The sequence below is a fragment of the Gobio gobio genome (assembly GCF_949357685.1).
Source record: "Gobio gobio genome assembly, chromosome: 16".
Lineage (NCBI taxonomy): Eukaryota > Metazoa > Chordata > Actinopteri > Cypriniformes > Gobionidae > Gobio > Gobio gobio.
The window spans coordinates 23548593-23576241 of NC_137109.1; the positions used below are offsets into that span (position 1 = coordinate 23548593).

The window sequence follows — 27649 nt, forward strand, 5'->3', positions numbered from 1 at the left end:
GATAGATAGATAGATAGATAGATAGATAGATAGATAGATAGATAGATAGATAGATAGATAGATAGATAGATAGATAGATAGATAGATAGATAGATAGATAGATAGATAGATAGATAGATAGATAGATAGATAGATAGATAGATAGATAGATAGATAGATAGATAGATAGATAGATAGATAGATAGATAGATAGATAGATAGATAGATAGATAGATAGATAGATAGATAGATAGATAGATAGATAGATAGATAGATAGATAGATAGATAGATAGATAGATAGATAGATAGATAGATAGATAGATAGATAGATAGATAGATAGATAGATAGATAGATAGATAGATAGATAGATAGATAGATAGATAGATAGATAGATAGATAGATAGATAGATAGATAGATAGATAGATAGATAGATAGATAGATAGATAGATAGATAGATAGATAGATAGATAGATAGATAGATAGATAGATAGATAGATAGATAGATAGATAGATAGATAGATAGATAGATAGATAGATAGATAGATAGATAGATAGATAGATAGATAGATAGATAGATAGATAGATAGATAGATAGATAGATAGATAGATAGATAATTAGGCTACGCAAACATTATTGAAAGTCCTAGCCTAGCCTACTAGCCTACAGCTATTAGATTTCATAAGCACCTAATGCTGCCTTTACGTGCTCTTAATTGGAATGATCGTAAATACGAGTTTCCTAGGTAAAAATGGCACAAGAACGCCCTCTGGTGTCGTGCACTCTGGGGTACTTGGGGAAGTTCGGAAATAATTTTTGATACATGCCGTAAACTTTAAACATGGTGGCGGCCAGGGAGAACTATAGGCCTTCTGCTGAGACAGTATGATTAAATCGGCATAAAGCGGACTGGATAGCATTTGTAATTATATTTGTTTATGATTGTCAGTGCATATACACACAACATATAATTAATTTTGTTTTTAATAAGACTTCCCCAATAAATAGGCACAAATAAACCGGGTGTCCTCCATGATTCCTGTTCATTCCGACAACAAGCACTTGAATAGCTCGTAATCACGACTTCTGAAGTATCACATTTCCGGCAGCACGTGGAGTCAGCTGTAGCCTACACACTGATCTATAATAAACAACAGTGGCTGACTGTACCCCAGGCGCCCACGTGATGTCTCCGTTTCCCAGTTAACAGCTCGCGCGCAAGCACGCGCCTTTACCTTGACAACGGGTTGTCCCTCTGGTTTACCACTACTGCGTACGATTAATCGATATCTCTAGCAATCTCAACGCATCAGATGCCACTCTGCAGCATTCATGCGATTTAATATGCGACTGAGAAAAACAATGCATGTCATACTTTTCATGATGACTAAGCTCACCTCGCGCGGCATGATCGGAATGCGTGACGCGGGGCCTGGTACGTGAACCTGTTCCTGAGCGCAAGGACCGTAAGAACAGGTGCTATTGAAGGTTTTAAAAACATCAGTCAGTGTCGCTTTCGAGGTCACCTTAACTTGACAGAGCGTTAAAATGCTCATAGTTGCGACGTGTCAGTGCCCTGCGTCAAAGGAGTCTCCGCTGTAAACACAACACCGGTAAGAAGAGCGCAGGTGAGAGGATACATTTACTGCATTCGAGATTTCACGCTACGCGACAACCATAACATTAAAGGGACAGTTCACTCAAAATGAAACTCCTGCCATTATTTACTTAACCTCATTTAGCTTCAACCACGTTTTTACGTGAGTCAGAATGCAGTTTCAGTCACCATTTACTTGAATTGTCTAGAAAAGCATGCATTAAACTCTAGGGTGTGAAAGTAGTAGCATAATTTTTGTTGAGTGAACTAGTCTTTTACAATGTTTAATGTGGAATTTCGTATAATGTGCCTTAAGTGAAGATTGAGTGTATGAATTTGTTGAATAACTGTAAAGATATATGGTTTGGAAAAACGGACTTAGTCTTACATAAAGTATTATCATATCTTAATCATACAACACTGCTTTTTTGGCAGTTTTTCAGTTAGAAAATAAACATAGCCTAACTGTTAAGATGCCATTATTTTGATATAAATGCAAATCACTTTATGTATGTTATATATATATATATATATATATATATATATATATATATATATATATATATATATATATATATATATATATATATATATATATATATATATATATATATATATATTATTACTTAATTTGCTTGAATGAAAGTGTTTGAATCGCACATGGCCAATTTAATTTAGTTTGTGTTTTTTTTTTTTTTTCTTATTTGTTTTATCACTAAATGTGTGTTGTTATCACTAATGTTGAAACTACTGATCATGTGTAGTGTTGCGTGTACTTAGTGTTATGTCAATAAAGAAAAACATGCACACATGTAACCTCCAGATTCCATATAAGGCTGCAGACTGAGAGGTTTTGTGCAGTTGACATGACACCTAAAGCATTGTCCTTCAGTGTGACTGTGTGACATGCTATACTTCTAAAACTAGTTAAAAGTCGGCCTGAAATGAAAGTATTTTCTTCCCTATATTGTGACATATATCTGAGTGAAATGGCTTCTCAAACGAGAAAATATTTAGGCCGGACTTGATTGGCTGGTTGTGGTTTGCTATTGGTCAATCTCATGTGAGTGACAGGTTATTGTCCCGCCCTCTGTCCAGTAAATGCATTGGACCCTATCATACACCCGGCGCAACGCAAGTGTTTTTTGCTACAGTAGTTTCAGCCTGACGCAGTTATCATTTTCATGTCTAGCCCCATGTGGTTCAAACTGCAAATCCACTCACGCCCATCTGTTCACCCATGGCTGTGCTGGTCTGAAAACGCGGTGTGTTCAGGCATATTGTTGGCAATAACGACTGCGCCATTGACCAACTAAAACCTGGTCTAAAGTCAGTAACGCAGTATCTTTTGTGCTATTTAAAGGGCAGGTTCGTAATATGTGCCTATAGGCAAGTGCACTCTGCTTATTACACACAGGGACGCACAGCAGCACACAAACATTTTTAAATATTACAAATAAAAGGATTTCTCTCTGGAGAAGCGTTCGGTTTTTCCGCTTGCAAATTCCGCCATGTAAATAAAGAATCCGCTATGGTTTGAGTGCAACTGGCTTTTAAAGGGAATGGGAGATGAGACTCTGATTGGTTTACTGCACGTTATGCCCAAAACACACTCATTACAACCCTTTGTGCTTTGCTGCCAACAGCGTGCTAAGGTATGTTCTGTTAGACACGTACACATAATCAATACGATCTGTAACAATGCAATACTCTCACATATAAAAAACATGTTTTACTCACATTAGTGTGTTGCAGTTGCACCATTCCTGTCGGGTCCAATATAGACACAGCATTATGTTTTAATCTCAATGGGCCGGTTGTTCAAAAGTAAATCGGATTGGATCAAATCTTGAAAATGGGTTGTTTAAAACATAAAAAGGATTCTGAAATCAGATTAGATCACGAAATCCAATTTTGGTTTTGATCTGGATCAAATCATCAGTTTGTGTTGTTCAAAACATTTTAGTAAGATTGGGATACCTTTGATCCCAAAAAAATCAGGATTATACTGATCCCAGCAGAAGGGTGGATTTCAGGAACAAAAAATCAATAACTTTAAAACCTGGTCAAAAAATACAACATTTGTATCATGTAATATACACACGCACACACAAACTTTTTTTTTTGCTCTTGATTAGTTAAATTATAAATTAGAAGTAGACGTTATTAGGCGACCTATTAAGCCTTTTGGTAGTTTACAGTAAAAGTAAAAACTCAATATAGAATAATCCCCAAACAGCTGTCAATATCAAACAAAAATATAATATTTAAAGTGTTTTTTATCACTTATAAGACTTTTTATAAATTATAAGAAATTAACCAATCAAAAGTTCTTTACGAACGAATGCAAGGTTTCTCGGGTGAACGCTACTTGAAACTTTTCTGAGAGATGCCCCCCCTCCTTTAGGGCATTAGTAATCCAGATTTGGTTATCTGGTGTGTATCTGGATCAGGGTGATCCAATCCAATTTTGCTTTCAAAAAACGGAACAAAAGTCAGATGGATTCTGTATAGCAAAACATGGGATTTCCAAATGTTATCTGACATTTATCAAGATGAATTTATTCTGACAGTTCTTGTTATATTTTTCTAAACTATAGCGAATAAACTTTGATAATGTGAGAATGTTTTTTTTGAAGCTGTCTGAATAAATTTTAGTTTGACTGTACATGCATTTCTTCTGAATGTCTTATGGTGTGGTCAAATATGCTGTTTTTCTACAAAATTTCACATATCAATAGGTATCTGCGTGATTAAGAATTTCGAATAAAGGTTTTTCCTGAAAAAAGATTTCCCCACACAGATTTCATAACAGGTCAAGTTGGTCATGCGGATTTGTTCCAAAAAGAGGATTTTGATAGTGTACATTTAGAATACATTTAGGGTCTCTGTTAGGGCTGCACGATTACGACAAAAATCATGATTGTCGATTATTCCCTTTAAATTGTAATTATGATTATCACAATCTACATTGAATGTTGTTTTGAATATAGCTTTATGCCATTGCTTGAAGTGACTGCATGCCATATTGAAGTGACTGCATGCCACATTTTTTTTGTAATTGTACAATTGTACGTTTGAACGTTTACATATAGTGGCATCCGTAATTGTAATCACGATTACAAATTCGATTAATTGTCCAGCCCTAGTCTCTCGTCAAGCGGTTTGGTTTAAAAGTGACTTTTCTTTGGTTCTGTGGTTGTTCTCTCTTGACAATAAACAATGGACTTTTTTTGCCCGTTAAAATGTGGTAATGTGACCAAAGTATTTGGATTGGCCGCACTTAGAGAATAGTGCAAGATCCCAAATCCTACAATTGTTTATTTCAAGGTCTAAAGGAGGGAAACATATCCTAGACTTTCATTGTGGTTTCAAACTTGTTTTGATCTCAATTTGTGCAAATTTTAACCTCAAATCTTGAAGATCGAAACACTTTATGTCCATTTACATCATGAAGTTGTCAGGATGTGTCTAAAACAGTTGGCTTAATGGCTTCTTCTTTTTAACAACTCTGCCCATCAAGTCGGCGAGTTCCTTCCTGGCCACATGGGGCTTTTGTTTACTGCAGTTGCTGCACAGCTGAGTGCGTGTACACCAGTTCTTGAACTCCTGCCCTCCAATCCGCTTCATCCTGTGCAGGCGTCACTTCCTTCCCAATGGATACTGCAGTCAATCTGTGTATTCATTAAAGTGTGTGTATCATCCGCAGTGGTCCTATCCAGGATCCCCACTGTTAAAATCCCACCTCCCCCCGGCTCAGTCCTCCCAGCTGACCCACCCATCCCCCCTTCCCTCACACACCCGTGCCACATGAGGCCCTGCAGTGTGACTCAGTGGACAAACTTACACCAGTCTGAGAGTGTGGCCCAGGCTTTCCCCGGCTGCACACCTCATTTTTTCCATCGCAAGAGACACCAAGAGTTAGTCTTTCCATTCTGTTAAGGTAATGATGCATTTGGTTGTTTTCGTGGGATTTTTCTTGTTGTAAACCTGTCATTTGTTTACTCCTTAAGTAGGGGTTTGCCATACTGATACTGCAGTGCACCACTTTTAAAGCTTGTGAGCGAGCGTAAGCTCTGCGCTACATGCTGAGTTTGTGGTTTTCGCTTCGAGTATGCTTGCCTTGAGCATTTGTTACAAGTATGTTGTTTCCTTATTAAAGGCTACGGATGTGGTGAGATTTCTGCTTACAGTTTTTGTTTGTGTATAGACGTACTTGCATATCTATGTTCATGTGCGTGTAGCTGAAATTGTAACTGTGTTGTTGGTCTATGAACCTTTAAATATCTTCAATGACTGTGCAAATATCATAAAAGTTTGCTTAGACTCTGACCTCTGAGTTTTGTTTGTTTTATGTACGCTTTATTACAATGAACCGAATTGCAGTCAAAAGCTGTCTTTGGTAGCATCTTCTTTGAAAGTGTAAGGGTCTTCAGACACATGGTGTTTCACCCCCTCTGGGGAGGTGACAATACAGAGCACTCAGCTCTTTATGGGTGGTCCTTATAGTATGTGATGGCAAAGTCTGTTTTATGTGCGTAATAGTCTTGATTGATGATCAGTTTTAACTTATTTGTGATGAATGAGCTGAAAAGGGAAGTTCATGCATTCTTTTAAGGGGCGTTTACACACTTATTTGCACAACTAATTGCAGCTACAAAGCAATCGGAAGTCATTCATTTTTAGTGAGACTTGGCTATTTGAGTTCAACTTATTCAAATGCGCAGTGACTATCAGTGGGAGTGCAGTAAGTATGTTATTATGGACTTCAGTATTAACTCAATCAAGCTATTGTTAACTAGAACTGTTTAAAATTTGTTTAAAAGTTTTTGGTAATTAAAATAATAATAAGTGTTTCATCTAATGTTTATATTTTTATTTATTTCAGTGGGAGTGCTAATTTTGTACTATAATTACTAAAACTGTAATAAGAAATAAAGCTTAATAGAAATATTTGAAGAAACCTAATAAAATGGCAAAAACATAACAGAATTACTAAAATGCCAAATTAAACCGAAAACCGAAAGTTAATTCAGAATATTAAAGCTGCTGTCCGTAACTTTTTTTTGTGTTCAAGATTTGCAAAAATTATATAATGAGAATGTACAACATGAATCCATTTTCCAAACCGTGTTTTTGTCTTACCCTGAAGCATTATGGTACACTTATAATAAGTGTTTATATTGGGACTATTTCAGGCCAGACTGGTAGGAACCGCTGCGGAGGAGCACAGTCCCTGCGTGACTCGCCATAGACATAAACAGAGAGAAGTAACTCCGGCTGCAATGTTCTTCCGTAAGACGCATGCAGTCCTGTTTATTAACCGCTAGAGCGCAAACAGTTATGGACTAAACTATATAACTATATAAAAAAATACTAAAATAACACTGATTCAAGCTATTGTCTTTATTTTACTGTCCAAGTACATATGACTCAATTTGTAATTGGATATATTAAAGGTCCCATGGCATGAAATGTAGCCTGACAAGCCAGACCCACATCAAGATGTTGGGTCTGGAAACTCACCATTTACAGGGCTCAATCCGAGGGGCGGGATAAACGGTTGTCTTTCAAATTCTCTCTACACGTAATTGGATAGTGCAATTAGTGCCACAACCAACCAGAGCGAAGAAGAAGGTGAAGCCAAGCTAACGTTAGTTGATAGACTTTCGCCATATCCGATCGGCAAAACTTTGAACTAGGGCTGTGCGGTATTGAAGAAAAATGCGATATGCGATATCCTTGTTAAATAATGCGATATTCTATATGTGATACGATATTGCTTTGTGTGTAAAATCTATTTCTTTCCCCAACTGATATCTTTCACTTAAAGCATAACCGACTGTGTTTACATGAATACTCATCAAGACAGCCATTTTGACATAACTGTGTGTGTATTTGACAGTTCCAGTGTGTAAAAAAGAACGGCTTGTGCGCACGTTTCGGTGTATGTGTCAGACAGCGTGAGACTGCAAGGAGTTGTTTTTCGCAAGTTATTGCGTTTAATAACTCTTTTTAACGTTAAGCAAGTCACATAAGTAACATTCGTGTGCCCAGTCTATTCTCTGCTATATGTATCAACCTAAAACATAAAATGTTCACAATGTTGAAGTAGCCTATTAAAATCATTGATATTGCGTGCCCTTGCGATATGCATGTTGCGATATGTACATTTGCGATATTTTGATATATTGCGCAGCCCTACTTTGAACATATCTTCTTTTCTTAAGAATGATTTCAGTGCCGTTTTTTGTTCTTTTCTCAAAGAAAAGCTTAACTCCAAGTCTTCCAGAGTCGCAGCCAAAGCCGATTCAAAAGACAGCTATTCGTCAGCTTTGTTTACGAGTAGCACACAGAACCTCCGCAACTCTGCCGTTAAGCCCGCCCACCGACTCTACACACGCTGTGATTGGCCTGACCAGAGTTTGGTTTTTCCAGCTCTCAGGTCTACTGAGAGTTGCTAGTCTACACTCGTGGCAAAATAAATGTTCTGCCGCTAGGGTGCGTCTAGATTTCTAGGCTACATGAAATGTTCATTTTGAGGTTTGAGGTTTTTCAACATTAATATGAGTTCCCCTTAGGGATGGGTCGCGATTTTCGAATATTCGATTAGTTATTTAATTATAGAATATCGAATAGTATGTGCGATTATCGTCCAAAAAAAATCCCCATGTTGTCGGTGCTGATGTGGTGCTGACGCGTTCATGTAACCAGAGGCGCTGCCAATAACGCTCCTAAAAGCTGCCAGTCAGCTCTCAGGGTGTTTTAAACTGGACACGTTTGCTGCGGTCCGAGTCTGATTGTTCCCTCCGCCTCCGCAGTGTTGGTCTGGTTTCACACTCAACTTGAACCCTGGTGTGTTTGCGTTCATCTTACGTCATCACAGACGTGCACGGGCGTGATAGAAAACAGAACGCGGGTCAATATGGGCTTTTTTCAATTAATTTGGTGCTATTATGTGCAGCTGAGTAAACGACACTTGGGTTTACCGTATGTGTGTCGCTTGAAGGCGGCTTTGCTGCTTGCAAACTGACTCTTTTGAGGAGACGGTGAATTGCCATTAATTTGCTGCCCTGATTGCACTCTATGGCGAATACACTGCAGGCTCGCTCTCGCGATCGTATCTCAGCTAAATCATCAATACTATCATCTCTTACGTGTATGTTATTGAACTAATGACATTGTAATCGGCTAAAACGCATGCGCTGGTTACTACCCGAGTGTTGTTTGCACATTCACGTGAATCGTGGCACAGCTCCGAGAGCAACCGAACTCTGGTTGTGTGTTCTCGGGTTCGGTACCTCAGTGCACACCAAGCTCTGTAGGTAAGCTTTCACATTAGCAATTTTTCATACTAACCGTGCCCCATTCCGAACTAAAATGCCAGAGTTAAAACGCCCTGAGACAACAGAAGAATAACACATCGTCTCACGCGCACGCTGTAGACTTGTGGCATTTATCAGGTAACTTGGGGCGATGTCACATTACAGTCATATGTTTCAGCATGTTACAATAAATATATGGCTTGAGTTGATATAGCCTATTCCCTAATGAATTAAACAGTTTGTTATCAGATTGAGAGCGTGAATGGTCTCTCTCCCTCTCTCTCTGTTTATACGCATGTAGCCTTTACATGCGTGCATGCGGGGGAGGAGTTGCGATTTTCGAATAAAAATCTAATAATTCCCAGCGATCGTCGAATATAATTTTTGCTTGAAATGCCCATCCCTAGTTCCCCTAGCCTGAATATTGTCCCCAAGTGGCTAGAAATTTTGATCGGTGTAAACCGAGTTCTGGCTGTCTTTCTCTGCCTTTGAGACGAGCAGACGAGCTGATCTTGAATTTTCCTGTTATGACTTCATAACAGGAACGGTTACCTCCCTTTCCTTTCGCCCATGCGAGCGCCATATTTGTTTGTCCTCGAGAGATCATGGCTTGTGAACGAGTGAATGCTGGCAGTTTCTCAGTGTTTGGATGTACAAATGAAAACAGAAGTCTTTTTTCAGTTCCTTCTGATCTGTGATCAGTGATTTTTGATGTGTAGCTAATTATTCAAGATCACACAGAACTTTATTATTCGTGCACAAGCTGTGACTTTTCTCTCCCGACAGAACGGTGTTTTCGTGTTTTCTATCTTATGAGTCAGTGTTTTTGTACGTTCTCGTCGCGTCTATCTGTTCTAAAATGTGCATACAATCGTGAGTTTCTGCTCAACATTGGCAGAGCCAGATCTTTAGAGATAAACCTAACTCACGCCGAAGCTTGGGCTGCATTGACCGGTCGGCCTTCAACATCCCCGACCCCCAGTACTGCATCTGGCCCACAGTGGAGGCACCGAACGTGGCGCAAGATTAAGCAGAAGGGGGGTAAGCGTGAGCGTATCCGGGCTAGGCAATCCAACTATCCCCACAATAAACTGGATTACATTCGATTACTGCCCTGTTGTGTCTTTGTTTGCGCTGTTTACTCAATGCGCGTCACTGGCGCTTTTCATATGATATAGAAAATATCTAAAAATAATGCTATAATCAACACGTACTCGTAACTCGTTCATCTCGACAGCTGTAATGGTACATTACATGTGTTACAAAGTTGGTAGAATAAGGAGGAAGACGGGCTCGGCGTGACTGGGACTCGTGTTTATTCAGAACTCTCAGATACAAACAAAATAAACTTGCGCTGACAGCGCCCTCACAACTCCGTAGTTACAATATATAACTTTGTTAGCAATCTCTCAGTCTCTGGTCCATTGATGTCCGGTTCGCGAACGAATCGTTCTTTTGAACTGGTTCTTTTTAGTAAACCGGTCGAACCAGTTCACCAAATCGGACTGAATCGTTCTAAACGGTTCGCGTCTCGTGTCAGCGCTGATCCATAATTTTCTAAGGTTACTAACTTTCTGACATGAGTCCCTCTGACTAGAAATAATCTAATAACCTGAAGTATATGCTAGTAACTACAACAGTTCACTGAACTGAGACGTGCTGAGAGAACTGATGAGAAGTGAACTCAGGTCCATACGTCTCTCTGGCAGCACTTTCGACCACTTCCAGAGGTATTTGAAAACGCATTCGACCGGATTGCTTTTGAAGTGTAAATGCTCATGTGGTCGAATGTGTTCAAACAGTCACAAAATACTGCCTACTTTTAGCCTACTGACCTAATGCGTAAACATTATGGGATTTAAACATTGTCGGCTGGAGACCCAAGTTTGGTCTGAAGATGAAAAACGTACCAAGCACAATGTTCTCTCAGCATTCCTGATTTCTAACACATACCGCGTTCAGCATGGCCTTGCGGCTGTCAGAGCAGAAAAGAAAGCTGATGCTCTCCATGTTTTTCCGTCATCTCTGGGCGTGTTCATATGTGAATTGTTTAAGCTTATTTTGTCCATTAGATCAAACGATCGTAAAAAAAAACAACATTTGCCCGCTCATAGACCCTCCCCTCAACGAAATCAGGACAGAAGTGGTCGAAAGTGGACTAAAGAGACGGATTAAAACAGCAGGTGTGAAGGGATATATGTCTCCCTCGTCTACCTGTAATCCCATCGACCAAAATGCATCTTAATGCCAGGTGTGAACTTTAAAAGCCTTAGCGTGCGTGCTACCTATTAAGTTCTTTAGAAATGTAAAAGCTGTTTAACCACTTTTATATGTATTTTAGGCATTCCTGCTATGGCGAATTCGCTGAAGGCAAATGATAAGATAAGATTGATGGCAGAGGACAAGATCGGAGAGGAGAAGGAAGGAGCTAAAGAAATGGATGACACCCTGGAAGAGCCTGCAGAAGAGGAAGAGGATGAAGAAGAGAGAAAGGCACGGGCCGCAGCAGAGGAGACAGCAGCCAGAGAGAGAGCCGCTCAGAGGCAGCACATGGTTGTAGAAGAGCTGGTGCAGACTGAGAGGAACTTCCTGAAACATCTGGAGCTCTGTACGGTCACCCTCCACAGCAACCTGCAGAAACTCCAGGTACACAAGTTCTCTTGTAGTCACTTTCACCCATTAAATTGCAGTAAATGTCCCAGTTTAAGATCAACCGCCATCTGTGTTGTATACGTATTTCTTCCACCACCACTGAAATACCATTGAAGCACTCTATCATTTTTATCATCAATATAAACATATTAATAATCTAATTAGATAATACAACAATTAGCCTCTAAACTGTCAAAATACAATACATTTACAGCAAAGGTGATTATGTGTATCCCCCCCCCCCCCCCCCCCCCCCCCCCCGAGTTAAATTTGTGATGTTTTTAGGAACAAGTTTGAATATACTTTAAAGGGATAGTTCACCCAAAAATGAAAATTATCCCATAATTTAATCACCCTCATGCCATCCTAGGTGTATATGACATTCGCCCTCCGTATTCAATTTACGGAAAAAGCGTAACTGGCGCGACGCATGACGTCAGACGTAGGGTAAGCATTTTGAACTGCGAGAGGCGCTACACTTACACTTTATAACGTGTTAAATATGTATATTTTTCTTACACAAACCCATCAATTCGCTTCAGAAGGCTTTATTAACCCCCTGAGCCATGTGGATTACTTTTAAAATGGATGGATGCTCTCTTTTTTGGGAGGCTTCTAATTTTGGCTTCAATTTCCTGCCATTGTAAAGTTTGGATTAGCCTGGACATTTTTTAATAAAGCTCAGATTGTATTCGTCTGAAAGAAGAATGTCATATACACCTAGGATGGCTTGCGGGTGAGTAAATCATGGGTAATTTTCATATCCCTTTAAGTAAATTACTTCTTATATTAGTTACAGGCCAACATACTACCACTATAAAACAAGACCTTATTACAGACATTATCAAAAACAAAGCAAACATAACTAGCAAATAATATACAAAGAATTAATATTAAAGAAAATAATGTATCGTATAAAAATAATAATCAATTGAATTGGGATAATACTAATATAAAATTAATAATTAATTCAAACCGGGAAGAAATGGGACATAAAGTCATGTTTTTGAATTATGTTGTTCTAAATAATAAATGGGACAAAATGATTTTCCTTCTCTCATATTTGAAATGTATAACCCTAACCCTAATGTATAATATATATACATTTGCAGCCTTCTCCACCGAACCTAGAGAACATGTTCCAGCACATTGATGAAGTGATGGATGTTTCCAGCAGACTCCTGAGCCTCCTAGACCAGGCACAGATGCATCACAGCGACCCGAAATATCTAGACATTCTCTGTGAGTACAGCCGGACAGACCTGAATTTCCAGTTCACTTTCGGTTTCTCAGTTCTTTCACAGTCACGCTGTCTGTGTGTCATTCCCACCTACGGATAAAAATATTTTTTTCCCCTTGAGCTCATGGTTGAGGAATCCAGAACTTGAATTTCAAGATAAGAATGATGATATATGAGGGTTAGAATGTTATGTGTAAATTCCTTTTTTTGGAGCTCTCTTATGCAGACCAAGGCTATATTTATTGGATCAACAAAGCAGTAAAAACAGTAATATTGTGAATTATTATTTCATTGTAAATAACTTTTCAGTTTTAATATTTGCCATCCATTTCCTTTGTTTCCTTTGATGTTTCCTTTCTGTTTCATGAACAGAAGGTTCAAAAGAACGCCATTTATTTATATGTGCCTTTTTTGTGCATCCTTTCCTTAAAAAAGAAAACGATTACACTGACCCCAAACTTTTGAATGGAAGTGTACTGTATGTTGTATGGAATTAAGATGTAAATCTTGTTTTATATTATAAAGTACCTTATTTTTTTCTCTCAGGTGACTCTTTCCTTAGTCTGTCTCAAGATATAGAGATGGCCTATAAGGAGTATCTTGCCAACTACAACAACATCACTGCTCTAGAGAACAGCTACAAACAGAAAGAGGCCCTGTGGCTGGAAATGGTCCGAATCATCAAGTCATCTGCGTAAGTTCATAAACAACATCCAACTGAGTTTGTGTATGACTCGAACAACTCATTGAGAGCACAATGAGTTCCTAGGCAAATACACCAGCTTTTTGCCCAACATTCCTTTCATTTTTGACCCCTGATCCTGTCTGTCTTCAGTCCTGATGTAAATGCGTCCACTCTGAGTTTCTTCCTGGTGATGCCGGTTCAGAGAATCGCCCGTTACCCCCTGCTGCTCCAGACCATCCAGAAACACACAGACCCCCAACACCCTGCCTACCTCAAACTGGAGCACACTGCTCACACTGCGGTCCAGATCAACTGCAGGATCAATGAATACAAGCGCTTCCGTGAAGTGGGTGAGAACATGCTCGCAATTTAGAAAGCAAAGCTGACCGAAGCAAAGTATGCGAATCCATTGTTAACAACAGCATAGGAACATGAATGAAATGCTTGAGGATTGTGATTTGCTTAATTATTGTCATTGTCACAGCTGACAAGTACAAGAAGACCGAGAACCTGACCATCAAGGACAAGATCAATCGACTCAGTGGCCACAGCATTGCCAAGAAGACCGCCCGGTTCAGCCAGTACATAAAGCACGAGACAGGAATCGTGCCAAAGGTAACTGCCGAACAGTGATACTACAGCGAAGAACAATGCTTGGTGTAAACAATGGAACAGAAATGTTTGGCATGTTGAAAGAACCACATTGTTTCCACAAAGCCTCCGTCACCATTGCCACATAAGATGTGTTCTCACAATTAATCCTTAAATGATGATTTGTAAATCAATCTCATCATAGTTAAAGGATGAAGAGTTTGATGCTCTTGCTGGCTTCTTCTTTGTCCTGGAGAGGGGCATCTCAGAGCTTCATCATAACATGGAGGCCTATCTCCACCATCTACAGGTTTGGTTTTACCATTCTTTCTCTTAATGGCTATAGTTACAAATAAACAAAGAGTTAATCTTCTCAGTTGTTTTGGTGTTTCCTCAATGTGAAGCAAGTACGCCCATGGATTTCCCATTGTTATTCCAGCTCGTGAATGAAAGGAAAATAATGTATGAGGGTTGATCCCAGGGCAGATGGATGGGTTCCTGAAGATTGTGGTGTTGAGATTATGGCTGTGTGCTTGGCTGTGTTTGTAAAGATTTATTTAACCATCTGAGCTCTGTTTCTGTGTACAGAGGTTCCTCAGCTGCAGACCAGAAGAAGCTGATCTTGATCTGGAAGGGGAGAAAACGGCCTTGTTCTCTAAAGAAATCACAGTGGCACTCAGACAGTGGATATACCCCTCATATGTAAGGCCCTTAAGAAGATTACTATTCACATCCTTCAGAGAGATTCAGTTCTTGTGAATCTTTCAAACGAAGTTATGTTTTGTTTTGTTTTGTTGGGGTTTTTTTCTGCTTAAAAGGAGGATTTAAAATCCTTTCTACAGCTTTACCAGCCAAAATGTGTAGTCTTATAATGAAACAAGGCTGTGAGGGACAGAATGACAGTTCAATTTGTTCTGCTGTACCTAAAAAAAAAAAATAGGTCATGTCCATTTTTTCTGACACCTGGAGATTTTTACTGCGCAATCAGCACCCAGGTACATGAACTTTACACATATATTACACATATGGAGTGGGTCAGGGATGTTTTCTAGGCAAACCCAGAAATTAGCATCAAAATAGGCCAAAGAATTTTCCGATTGACTTTTGGATAATTTCAGAAACTAGACCGTGACTAACAACTTGCATGTTTTGTTCATCAAGAACACTTTCACAAATGAATACAAAACTTTCAAGAATTTTGAATTCGTTTGAGTTATAATTCTTTGCAAGACAACAACAAAAAAACAACAAGGCTGTGAAAATGACTAGTGAAACAAAGACAAGTGAGTAGATGATTTTACCTGGTCAGCATGATGACATTTAGGGCCCTATTTTAACGATCTGAAACGCAAGTGTCAAAGCGCGAAGCGCAAGTAACTTTGTGGGCGGGTCTCGGCGCTTTTGCTATTTTCCCGGCGGGATAAATGGCTCTTGCGCCCGGCGCAAATCTAAAATGGGTTGGTCTGAAGTAGCTTCATTATTCATAGGTGTGGTTTGGGCGTAACGTGAATAAACCAATCCGAGCGTCATCCAACATTCCCTTTAAAAGCAGGTGCGCAAGTTCCATTATGGATTGCTATTATTATGGCGTATTTACCAGGCGCACGCCAGGAGCGGTTCACAGCCGAGGAGACTGATGTTCTTGTAAGAGCAGTGAAAGACAGAGAAGTGAAGTTGTAATGTTGTACATTATGGTAAAGGTGATTTCACAGTCTTTTTTTTTTTTCAGTCTTTCAGTTTTTTCAGTTTTTCAGTCGATTTTTTTTCCTGGTTCTTGACGGACAAACCAATTTGTCAGATGTCCTTATATACATGTATGTCTTGCCACTATTGGGCAAACAGGTCTTATCCTTAATTATTACAATTAGCCTGAATCATTTGTAAGCTAGATTTATGCCTATTTTTTCACATCTTCGTGGCACACCACAATGATTTCCGTCATCTCATGTGTTAATATCTTTTTAGTGTAACAATTTATGATTTGCAAAAATAACTGTTGCATCTGTGTAGATTACATGAGCAAAGTGTATGCGCGTTGTGCACGCTATACATTATGGTCAAGCATGCGCCCTTAAAATAGCATAATGAACAACGCGCAACGCGCCACTGACTTTAGACTAGGTTTTTTCTGGTCAGTGGCGCAATTGTTTAATGGAACAGCAAAATAGCATCAGGGATTGTTTGCGCCCGGAACACGCCTCCTTTTTGCGCTGAACCGCCCAGGGAGCGCAAGTTCATTCACTAGTTTAGCGGCGTGCTTCTGTGGAGGGAAAAGCGCGCTTTGCGCGGGTGCAAAATAGGAATGACACATGCGTCGGTGTACAAAGTCAATTGCGCTCGGTGCAAGATAGGGCCCTCTATGTTACTGACAACTACCTTTTACGAGATGCATAAAGACTCAAAACATTAGAAGGGGGAATCGCTGATGTACAGTATTTAATGTCATAGGATAAAATGTCCAAATATCTTGAGCTTGTGTTAACCACAGACCTTATTTCAGGCATTTAAAACCCATTGATTTCAGGACAATTGAACCGCAAGTGCTAATATGTTTACTCTAGTTTCCAGGTTTTATGACTCATTCCTGCAGCTCTCTGTTACACACTGTACCTCTATCCCTCACTGCCTCATTTTTGTACATGTCAAATTAAATCTGGTGTCTTTGACTAAAGTCTGGAACACCAACATTTGTCATGACATAGTATTTCTATTTGTCACTTTAGTTTTCTCCATTCATCAATGTTTAACCCTGCTGGAACCAATACTGCTGCAAAAACACCATGTATCATGTAGGGATACAAATTGTGCCAAGATCTTTTAACTGTTCACCAACCATTGAAATGATGGTTGAAATGGTCGCGCACAGCACAGCACTTTTTTGAGAAGAAGATAGTAGTTTATGCATCAGTGACATAAAGGGACAGTTGTTGGTTATTGATTTAAATTAACCGTCTACATTTCTAGTACTGTATCTTGCCTTCTGAACTTAATTTGTACATCTCTTTTCCCCCACTTCTGCTGCTATTTACAGGAGGATCGTTTGAAGACACTAGTCTTTAAGCCCTTGAGCTCACTGCAGGAACTAATGGCAGGGCCGCGAAACCTCATCCGCAAACGTCAAGACAAGCTCCTGGACTATGAGCTAATCGAGGAGAAGAGTAACCTGAGTTTTGAGGAGCAAGCCATAGCTAACACCTACAAGACCATGAACACTCTGCTGCTGAACGAGCTGCCGCAGTTCAACGGGAAAGCCCTTCAGCTCCTGTGGGCCACGCTAGAGGCCTTCAGCTGCCTGCAGAGAGACCTGGCGGCGGATATGGAGCAGCTGGCCACCAGCTTCACCCATCAGGTACTTTTACAGAAAAAGTTTAAATACTGAGGTTTTACTGAATGCTGAGGACAAAATACAGTGAGCTTTAGTTCACACTTGGTTCTCTTGAAGAAAATGATAAATTTTAGAGTGTGTTCAATAAGGAGGTTCAACCAACTCTGAGTTGACTTACTCTGAGTTTTGGGTTTCAGAACAGCTGAATTGAGGTAACAGTTAGTTCAATCAACTCTGTGTAGACTGACTCTGAGTTAAGCACATGCACCCCAACTATGAAAAGACACGATCAATGGAGCTCCGAAATTATGATTCACCATGGCAACAGCACCCAACAAAAAGAGGTTTGCACACTTCCGGGTCAATATGTAAGTTTAATTCTTAATTAGTTTAATTAAGTTTAATTTTCATGGTATCCAAAAGGCAAAAAAAAAGATTGTGGCAGCAGCTAAAAATGAAAAATAAAAACATAATTCAATCAGGTAAAGCTTTAGGCATAAAAGGTTCATGGGTGTAGGTTTAATGACTTTACAAACATTTGATATATTAAATAAATATCATACAGTGTCCAATGTGCAGCAGCTTTTCCCATTAAAGACCCTTTTCACAGACTTTGACCATTTTAACGGTCATCAATATCGTAAATCCTGCAACGTTTTTTGTATTTAATATTTTTTTTTAAATGTATGTACATTTATAACACTAATGCTTTGTATTATATTATTTTGCATCAAATTCCAAAAAACAAGTTACCGCTGCTGTGAGGATGTTTCTAATACAGCGTCTATGGGAGTGATGGTAAAAATGAACATCTTTCTCTCTTTTCACTACCATTATCAATCTCTTTTTTTCTCCTCTTTTTGAAAGTTGTGAAATCACTGTGGTGTTTTTCTTTTGCTATTTGAGCAAATGGGAACACACATTTTTTTTTATGTATTCTCTCATTCACCGCTATAAAAGTTAACCCAACTATGATGACTTCCGCTCTGAGAAACCCAGAAATTTGAAAAGGGTCTATGTTCTCTGATCCCACCTGTTACATTTATTTATTAGGGTAATGACATTAACATTTGACTTCTACTCAGGCCAGCCAAACACCAGCACCACTGACCGATGAAGAGGAGATGGAGGAAGAATATTAAAATCCAACAGGAAAAAGAATAAAGTATTTTTAGGAAATAAAGATGACCATAAAAATTGTAAATAAATGTATTTAACAGCTGTGGTGGTGCTGGTGGTTATGGCATATATCTCGGACTACCATATCTGGCATTCTCCCATTCCACACAATAATCCGCTTTCAGAAAGTGTGATGATGGGAATATGAGTGTCATCAATGTGTCCAACCACTGGAAATCCTAAAGGAAATTCTAATTATTAGGTTACTTCTAGAGGTTTATCAAGTGAACGTCAGGATCCTGTATAAAAGGACATGACATTTTTGTGACCGTGTCCTCATGATGAAATATGAGCAATGAATGAATGTTCCTGCACTGCAAAGAATGCTTTTCTTACTTTGTATTTTTGTCAAGTGGCAGATAATTTTACTTGTTTTAAGTAAACTTAGCTTACTTTAGATTTAGATTTAATTTATAATTTTCTAAAATACTACTTTTCTAATAATACTTGAAATACTACAAAAAAAGCATTTGTGCAGTTTAAATGAATGAATAGTATTTAAACACCGCTGGCGCTTTAAAAAGTGGGAGGAGACCGAAAGAAACTCTGGGTTTATCAAAGAAAACCTGCTCCTGACCAGGTTAGGTTCACAGAGTAAGTTACCCCGGTAACTCTCTTTTAGAAACGGGCTTGACTTGCTTGAACCCTGCTTTCTCGGGTTTGACATACCTCCTATTCTGAAACAGAAAACCCAGAGTTCCCCTCATTTCAGGGTTAACATACTCAGAGTTTTCACTTAACCTCCTTTCTGAAACTGGCCCCTGGTGTGATTGCTCTGTTAGTGCGGTTAATTTGAATAAGTGTGAATGCGGACACCAAAACCCTGGTGCGCACCAAACAAGCGAACCAAGACTGCTGAAAATATGGGTCTTGATCCTTTTCCAAATGAACTCTGATGCGGTTCAAATGCTATATGAACTCAACATGGACCAAAGACATGTAAATGAATCAAAAACAGGAAGATGAGATCCTAATAAGGATAGAATGCTCACGCATACATGTTTTTTCTCGTCAAATTTCGGTACAGGTATCAGAACCACGTCTCCTCGCAGCAGATCTTCATTTGTGTGTCAGACAGACGGATTCTTGCCCCTGTTTTGACTCCTTTACACATTTTATTTTTTTCTTTAGGTTTAGTGTTAAAAATTAACCACGACTTGGTCTGGACCAAAAGAACAAAGAGAACCGAACTACAAGTGTGAACACACTCTTAATTGAACCAAACCTGACCACACATTTAGAGATAACCAAGTGAAAATTTTATTTCTACAGTGGCCTAATTCTATGGTGAATAAAAATGTATAAATGAGCTTGCTACTTTCAATCAGATCCTATATTTATCAACTACAAATTGAAATAATAAATCAGCTTAAGCTTAAATTAAATGCAGTACATATTCTACCAAGTATACGTTTACAATTTAAATATTTTTTATTTTGGAGTAAATTATAACCTGGACATGTAGTTGTCATCCCCATGATTTTAGTTACACTTGAATTCCTATCAATTTCAGGAACTGTTGGACATTCTGTGCAATAATCCACCACTGAGCGACACGGCAAGCATGTGGTTGGAAAAGTGTTATTAAATTTAGCTTTTTGCAGGCTGGCAGTGTTTATGAATTGCTCTCTGTCTCCTGGCAGCTCCCACACAGTTATTTGGAATCTGGTGAGTTCTGGAAGTGGGCAGAGACTTCGGTGCTGGAGGGTTCGAGGAGGATGGAGAGCCTGTGTCAGAGTGTTCAAGATGAGCTCAATGCTCCCATTGTGCAGGTCAGTTCCAACACAGAGACACACTATTGTCTGTTGCTGGGTGGAGACGTCTTCCAATGGGACATTTTGTCCCCTTACTGCAGTTTAATGGTGCCTGTGGACAGTGTTGGCATACAACCATAGCTAAATGCAGCCATTCATTCATCTTGATGTAGTTTAAATCTCATGTGTTTTACATCAATTCATCCATTAATTTCGAGCATAAAATATGTTATGTCCTGGGGTTATTGTATTACAGGTGGCCCTAAACAGCTGCTTTTTATTTAGTCAAATGCAAATTACAGCAAAACTATACTACCGGTCAAAAAGGTAGTGTATGTGACCAGAAAATGTTGGGGACGGGGCTTGATCATGCATCAGGACTTGTATCAGAACTTTATTGGTTTGTGAAAAGTGAGCTAAAATAAATTATCAGGAAAGAAAAGCTGTTTGAGAGGAGGTGAAAGTTTGTTTTCATAATTTTTCCTAATATTCACTGATAAGTCCAGGAGCATGTATTACATTAAATAGTGCATTTTGATTTAATGTTGTGTAAATATAATCTCATTGTCATTTGACAGCGCAAGCAGAGACTGCACCATTGTCATGTTTCATATTTCAGAGCTATATTAATGTTGTGTGTTGGTATTACTTCTCTGTCTGTGATGTCATGTCATAGGCATTAGACCATCACTACAGTTAATGACACAAACAGATGTTATTACTCAGAGCCTCAGCGTTCAGGTTCTAATCAATATCATGCCTGTCATCATTAAGACATCAGTCTGGATAAGTTTAGAGAGAAGGCAGAAGGATCAAACACAGAGGTGCCCTGTAGTCTTCAGAAGTACTGCGTGTGTTTCCTGACAGGGATCAAAATGTAGATCACAGATGTAAATCCTTGGAGCATCTTCCTCTCATGTTCATTTCCTCTCTCAGTTCAAAGGGATCCAGCACTGTAATTACTGCACTTATATCTCATTTCATGTACGTTTACATTCTAAATGTAATTTATGCTGCTGCATGTAATATCACGTTCAATTTGAGGAGGTACTAATCAAATCAAGGTTTTCTGTTTCATGTCTGTGACGTCTCAGGCGCTCAGTCCCGTGTGTGAGCAGCGTCTCAAGGCTCTGAACGCTAAGCATGGCTCGGCGAAGATCTACCAGCTGACAGGCCCTGTGGTGGGCACCCGTGACCTTGACCTGACCCTCAGCAAGGGAGACCTGGTAGCTGTCGTCAGTGAGATGGACACGCGAGGAGACCGTCGCCGCTGGCTGGTTGATGCAGGAGGTAAAACTGGCATGTGGAAACCTGTGGAGAATTCGATCGTGCTGCATTTAAAGACAACTGAGCTGGAATCAGTTTATACCAGCAGATTTGTAGTTGAACAAGATTGATCCACATGATTCTCTCATATACTGCATGCAAATGGGCCTAAGAACAAATTGGAAAATAGTTATGTAAATGAAAACAAAAGGTATTTTCTTAAATTAAATAAAGGCTCAGTACAACCCATCTGCCCATATAAATTTAACTTACTCTAATGCTATATTAAATCCTTCTGATTTTACTGTTTTCACTTGCTAAATATAAACCATCTGATAATACAAATGACACTCACTTTAGTGCAGTGATATTTTGATAGTGTGTGGCATCTGCAAAGTGGAAAGTTGTAGATCTAATGACAAAAATGGAGATGTACTGTAATATAGTTTAGCTGTTGGAATAAAGTGGTCCTAGAGAACATATAGTGTAAATGTGTTTTAAACATTCATATTTTGTCTAAAATTGCTTTTTATATCACTTCTGTTGCGCTGCTTGTGCTCGGCAGTTACTGTTTTGACTTTTGTGTGTTCCTTGGACCCAGAGGGTGAAAGTGATGTCACCAAGTAGAACATGTTCCTGGATCCACATCCTTGTTGATCCTGGAACAACATTCCAATCAACCAATCAGATTTGAGAGATAGGTTTACAGTTAATGTCAAGTTTAGGCTTACAACAAGGGTTAGGGGCTTCTACACCATTCTTATTTACCTATCATTTTCCTCATTTCCTTTCCACCATAAGGTTACGGTATATGTTTTTTGACAGGAATGTTGTTCCATGATCTTGTCTTACTTGGCAAAATCACGGTGACCCTTCTAACAGCCATGGTTAACTTAATAAACTGATTTCTGATCTCATTATGTAAGGTTTTGGTCATATCGCCCACCCTATATATACACATACAACAATATTAATATTGCCAGTACAACAATTGCTGCTGAAAGCCTTTGGTAATGGTATGACTGCCATCTGCTGGTCAAGTACAGTTAAAGCACTCTTTCCAATCAGCTCTCATCAATCTGCAGAAAAGAGCCTTTTAAATGTGCAGATTTGAGTGTCTTGATAGGACTTCTAATTTTTCATTTTCTTCAGGCCCGAGGGGATATGTGCCTGCCTCAAAACTGACACGCTACCACCAGATAACCGTTGACCCACCGCAGTCTCCTCATCTGAACGTCATGTCCACCGGTCCAGGACCCCGAAGACACTCCTACACACCCGGAGCTCAGCCGCTCCTAACCACCATGTCCACACCCTGTTTTCAGGTGAGTGACACACACAGGCACAGACATGCGCTTTGACTGACGGGTCATAAGGCCACCTAGTTACTCGGTCTGATTCGTGTGTCAAGCAGAACGAGACCTTTGGAGATTAATGGCTGGTCTGCAGTATCTCATGATCATCAATCACACACTTCAGCATTTGTGAATTCAGTATTGGAAGAACAGAAATGAACTGCCGCTCCTTGTCAGCTGAAGCGACATACTCTATCACGGCCACCTACACACACCCACACATACACACTGATTCAGTCATCTGCATGATCTGACTGTCAAATGGTTCCATATCATTGTGGCTTCATGTTTGGGAAAGCGGAAAATATCAGAGGGAGATTTTGGCCGTGGGAGAGCGATACACTGCTGTTGTGACTGTAAAATTAACATTATGGCTCCCAGATAAATTATTTAATGTTGTTTAATATGCTTTAAGACAAACCATGTGCAAAGTCATAAGTCAACATATTTTTTTAATGAGTATTTTCTCATTACAGCTGCAGTAAAAAAAAAAAGACATGGTTTCTTAAGTCACAAATTACCTTGTAACCAATCACGTCAGTGTGCGGGCAGTATTTAGCATATCATCATAACTATGCTGTGAAACAGGGGAGTCCCAAGAGAAGCCAGGTTATCCCGGTATATTTTCTGTTGATATGAAAAATCGGGTACATTTAGCAATATAGAGGGTGAATTATGTATATTCGATGTTATGATGAACAATGATTCCACCAATGTTCTTATGATATTCAAAGCGTTTCTAAGGATACAGCTTTTTGTTATTAGCTGTTTGATTTAAGTAGTCAAGGAAAAGGCTAATCATATTAATTACGTTATGTGTCTGTGTCTGTAGAGAGCGATACATAAAACGCATGAGTGAGTGGAGGTGGGGCTCATTTGCATATTCATATTTCTGCGTATACTAAATGAAACAAGGGTGTAGAGTTACATTCAAGCTATTTTAAGGCATGAAGACATTTTGGTTATCAAAGATGAGTTTTAAGGGATACAATTATTGACTACAGGAGACTTTAACAATATCACTGTGCTCAAGTTTAAAGTCCGCATGAAATTAAAATTCGCCCTATTTATTTTTTTAAAGGCATGTTATTGATATTACTGTGAAGTTTTTTTTTTTTATCTCGTAATTTTAACCATATTGTCATATAAGTGAAACTTGCGGTGAAAATGAAAGACTTCTCTGTGTTGACATATGCAGGACTTCTCCAATCATGTAGTCTGGTTAAATCCCACCCACAATCGATTACAGGCTCACATTCATTTTTGCCCGCCCTAAATTTTTTCAATAATCCATTACATTCGGCTGCACATCACAATATGCAATGATAGATCTGCCACTACTACTTGTTCATTGAAACTTCATTTCAACATTTAGGTTTGTTTAACTCCCTGTGAGAAAGTGTGATCCATAGTGATGCTAGCCTTAGCCAACACCACTAATGAACATGATTCATAAAGCATTATCGGCATTAGCCACAGGGGGGAGCACTTTATTTAATTTATCCTTTCAGATTTTTTTCCAACCCAGTTTTTTTATGCCCTTATGAGCTATCATAAACATCCCACTCTTAACACTTGAACATGTCTCAAGCACATTGTGTAACTCGAAATACCACTTAACTTTCCAATCTAAAAAGATGGTGCATATACTCGACAGAGCACTCAAAAAACATTCATTCTCTAGACAGATTTCAAAGTCTGTTATTCAGTTTTACTGTTTGTGTGGGTTTTGCATTGACTCACAGAAAAGAACTTATTACCAACCAGACTGAAACACTCTCCGTTCTCCATTTGCAGGTGTACGCGGGCTATGACTTCACTGCGAGGAGAAGTCAGGAGCTTTCTCTGAGGGCTGGTGAGCCGGTGCGGGTGGTGGAGCCTCACGATAAGCGTGGAAACAAGGAATGGAGTCTGGTGGAGGCGCGTGGCCAGAGAGGCTACGTCCCCTCCAACTACCTTGCCATCCTCCCCTCTGTGATCGCCTCACCCACCTTCCCTTATCGCTAGCTGTGGATAATATCCATGACAGAACATCATCTGCTGCTGAAAGGAGTCTGCTAGCCAGTATTCGAACACACACAAACCATGAGAAGCACTTTTCCTTTAGGGCTCTTCATACGTGAGGGGGCGGATGGCTGCTTTTTGATGCATCATTTGACTGGTGTATGTACCGGAGTGTTGCTTGGGCCCTGCTGTGGAGTGGCCGCCCATATACTTGATCTCCACTTTGCCCAGGGCTGTTGTCTTATCCAATAAGAAAAGAGCTGCAGTGGCAGGCAGACATGCTGTTGTAGCACATGGCTACTGGTGGAGTGTGCTGTTTCCTGCAATTACCGCTTGGATCAACACCTCAGCTGTCCTTCCAAATGATGCTTTGGGCAGCCCTGGCACTAACTTGTCTGCTTACGATTGAAGAAACTGGATCTTATTTTGCACTGGTTTCCAGCTTACTTGAGATGACTAACATGCTGACTTAAAGACTTACAAAACATTCTTACAATTTTTTTTTGCACCATTTTAATGATACTTGATGGACAGTTTTATTGTTATTTAAATTTGTACAGTGGATCTTGAAAATATTTGGACACCAAGGACACAAATTATTGTCCTATATAATAATGCATGTCAATAATGCATAGATGAACAAAATATCAACCCAGATGTTATAATAAAAGCACCAATACACTTTCCAAGCAGAAGTTCTCACATAAAGAAGTTAGGTTGAAATTTAAACAATAGATATGTTTGAAACGAAGGCAAAAAAAAAAGTGGTTGACTAGTATATAATTGCTTCGTTTTTTTGTTCCTGTTAAATGCTGGCAGACTTTTATTTTGACAGCGATGAGAATTAGGGCTCATAAGGAGAATTCTGTTGTCACTGGAAACACAAACTTTAAATTCTTCACTTCAGATTATGCTGTGCTAAATATAAATTTAGTGTCAGCTGGTCTTTATTTGAGAAAATACGATTCCCAGTGTGCGCAGACTTGCCAGATTGCACTGTTGTTTACAGTTCTCATGTCCTTTTTGTGAAAAATACTATAATTTGATTACAGAATCAAGAAGTCGCTATCTAAAGTATAAATATTTTTATTTTACAGGTTTACTTAAATTAAAATCAGTATTTTTTTTATATAATATTGATTTCAAATAAAATAATTTCTAATTTAGTAAATATTACATAAATCTAAATTGAATTGCAGCTTGTGTTATTTACTATCTTTAAATTAAATAGTGGTTTTATATCAACCATTGTCCTCCACCCTGCTCTTGAAGATATATCATTGCCGTCAACCATCCCAAAAAAATCTATATCAGTCAGTCAACCACTAAAAAAAAATGTATAGTGATACTTTCTAGTTGTCAAACATTAGTAGTTCATAGTTAATGTGGTGAAATACACATGATTATGATTTGTTTGCAGATGCTGATTTGAATTGATATTTATTTATTAATGCAATGACATTCATACATTTTTAATTGCGTCTTAAATGTCCAAATACTCTTTGGAGTCACTGAGTGGGGACACCGTGGAAGACACTGTAATGATGTCGAATCACTAAAGCTATTCTTATTGCTTACATGCAGATTCAGAACTGCATTGTTCCTGTGTTGGTTAATTCATAACCTCTGTGATGAAGGACTTATTGAAGGAGTCAAATGTTGCTGCAGTGTCCGTCATGAACAACTGTCAGTCTGCAGTTGCATCTGCTGTCCACTAGAGGCACCGGCATATCATCTGTATGTGAAGACTTGTCATGTTACCTTACTCATTGTTGGACTAATCCCCCAAACAGAATCATATATTATTCATCTGATCCTCACAATCGCCTTAACAGGGATCCATCTCCCGGCTGCTTTCCTCCTGGTGATACTCCCCCCTGAATATGGCATCAGCTGTACATATCACTTTGAAGAGATGTTATTTTATTTATTCCTCATGTCCATCCCGAAATTAAACTGCTTCAGTCTTGAATTAAGCCATCAAAACTGTTGAAATCCATCTCATATCTTCACATTTCTGCTGTTATTTTGCAAGCAGCTTTGGCTGAAGTCTTCTGCCTGACCTCTGAATGCTCTATTTGTGACCAGCACATTAAAACACTGACGTGAAGCAGGCAGACTATTATTTCTGTCTACTGCAGAGGTTTATTGTGGAGATGTGGACTGGGTTGGAGGGCTGCTTTTAGCCCAAGTGCTGCTATTCCTCTGAGAATGTGCAAATGTCACGGCAGGGCTGATGATGGCTGTGTTTTGTCATGCTGCAGGCAGAGTAGACATGCTGCGGTTCGTTGTCCGAGAGAGCACCGCCTGTCAATCTCTCCTACTTCCGTTAAGAGCTGCTTGTCAGCAAAGCTTTGATCCTCTGAACCCCTACAGCTACTGCTTCCTCTATGCGACAGAACTCAAAGCTCTATAAATAAATTTCTCTATTCAATGGTCTATAAATAGCCGCAGGATCCCTCTACGGCTCCCCCTGTTGGAGCTGCCGGGGACCGCAGCCGCTGTTCCTCTGCCTCCTCTGGGAGGTGGCGTCTCTCACATTACATCAAATCGTGCCCTGGCCTTATACTCTTCGTCTCCGCTGAAGAGCCATGGGGAAATGCTACGGTAATTAGATATATTATGTATCCCTCACAACATTACATGTATACTATGAACATTTCCTGGTGGGAGAGCAAGCAAAGCCAACACCCATA

General features: G+C 39.3%; 1 protein-coding gene across 3 annotated transcripts; it reads left to right on the forward strand.

The window, feature by feature from the left end:
• Positions 1–1213: 1213 nt before the first annotated feature.
• arhgef37 (Rho guanine nucleotide exchange factor (GEF) 37) lies at positions 1214–26935 on the forward strand. Of its 3 annotated transcripts, none has more exons than XM_079839903.1 (13): positions 1214–1608; positions 11244–11548; positions 12667–12796; positions 13341–13488; positions 13630–13829; positions 13964–14094; positions 14276–14380; positions 14659–14772; positions 17102–17419; positions 20218–20346; positions 21423–21618; positions 22747–22919; positions 24747–26935. In XM_079839903.1, the coding sequence occupies exons 2-13, from the start codon at positions 11255–11257 to the stop codon at positions 24954–24956; spliced, it is 2148 nt and encodes a 715-aa protein (XP_079696029.1). In that variant the 5' UTR covers positions 1214–1608; positions 11244–11254; the 3' UTR covers positions 24957–26935. The 3 variants fall into 3 exon arrangements, with proteins under 3 accessions (XP_079696029.1, XP_079696028.1, XP_079696027.1); XM_079839902.1 differs by lacking the exon at positions 1214–1608 and adding an exon at positions 5386–5520; XM_079839901.1 differs by lacking the exon at positions 1214–1608 and adding an exon at positions 11024–11153.
• The last annotated feature ends 714 nt before the right edge of the window (positions 26936–27649 follow it).

Bases quoted from the DNA above. Each gene is read 5' to 3' on its own strand.
- arhgef37 (XM_079839901.1), top strand. The intron at 14,095-14,275 runs GTAACTGCCGAA...ATCTCATCATAG, and splicing joins AGACAGGAATCGTGCCAAAG to TTAAAGGATGAAGAGTTTGA. The intron at 22,920-24,746 runs GTGAGTGACACA...CTCCATTTGCAG, and splicing joins TGTCCACACCCTGTTTTCAG to GTGTACGCGGGCTATGACTT.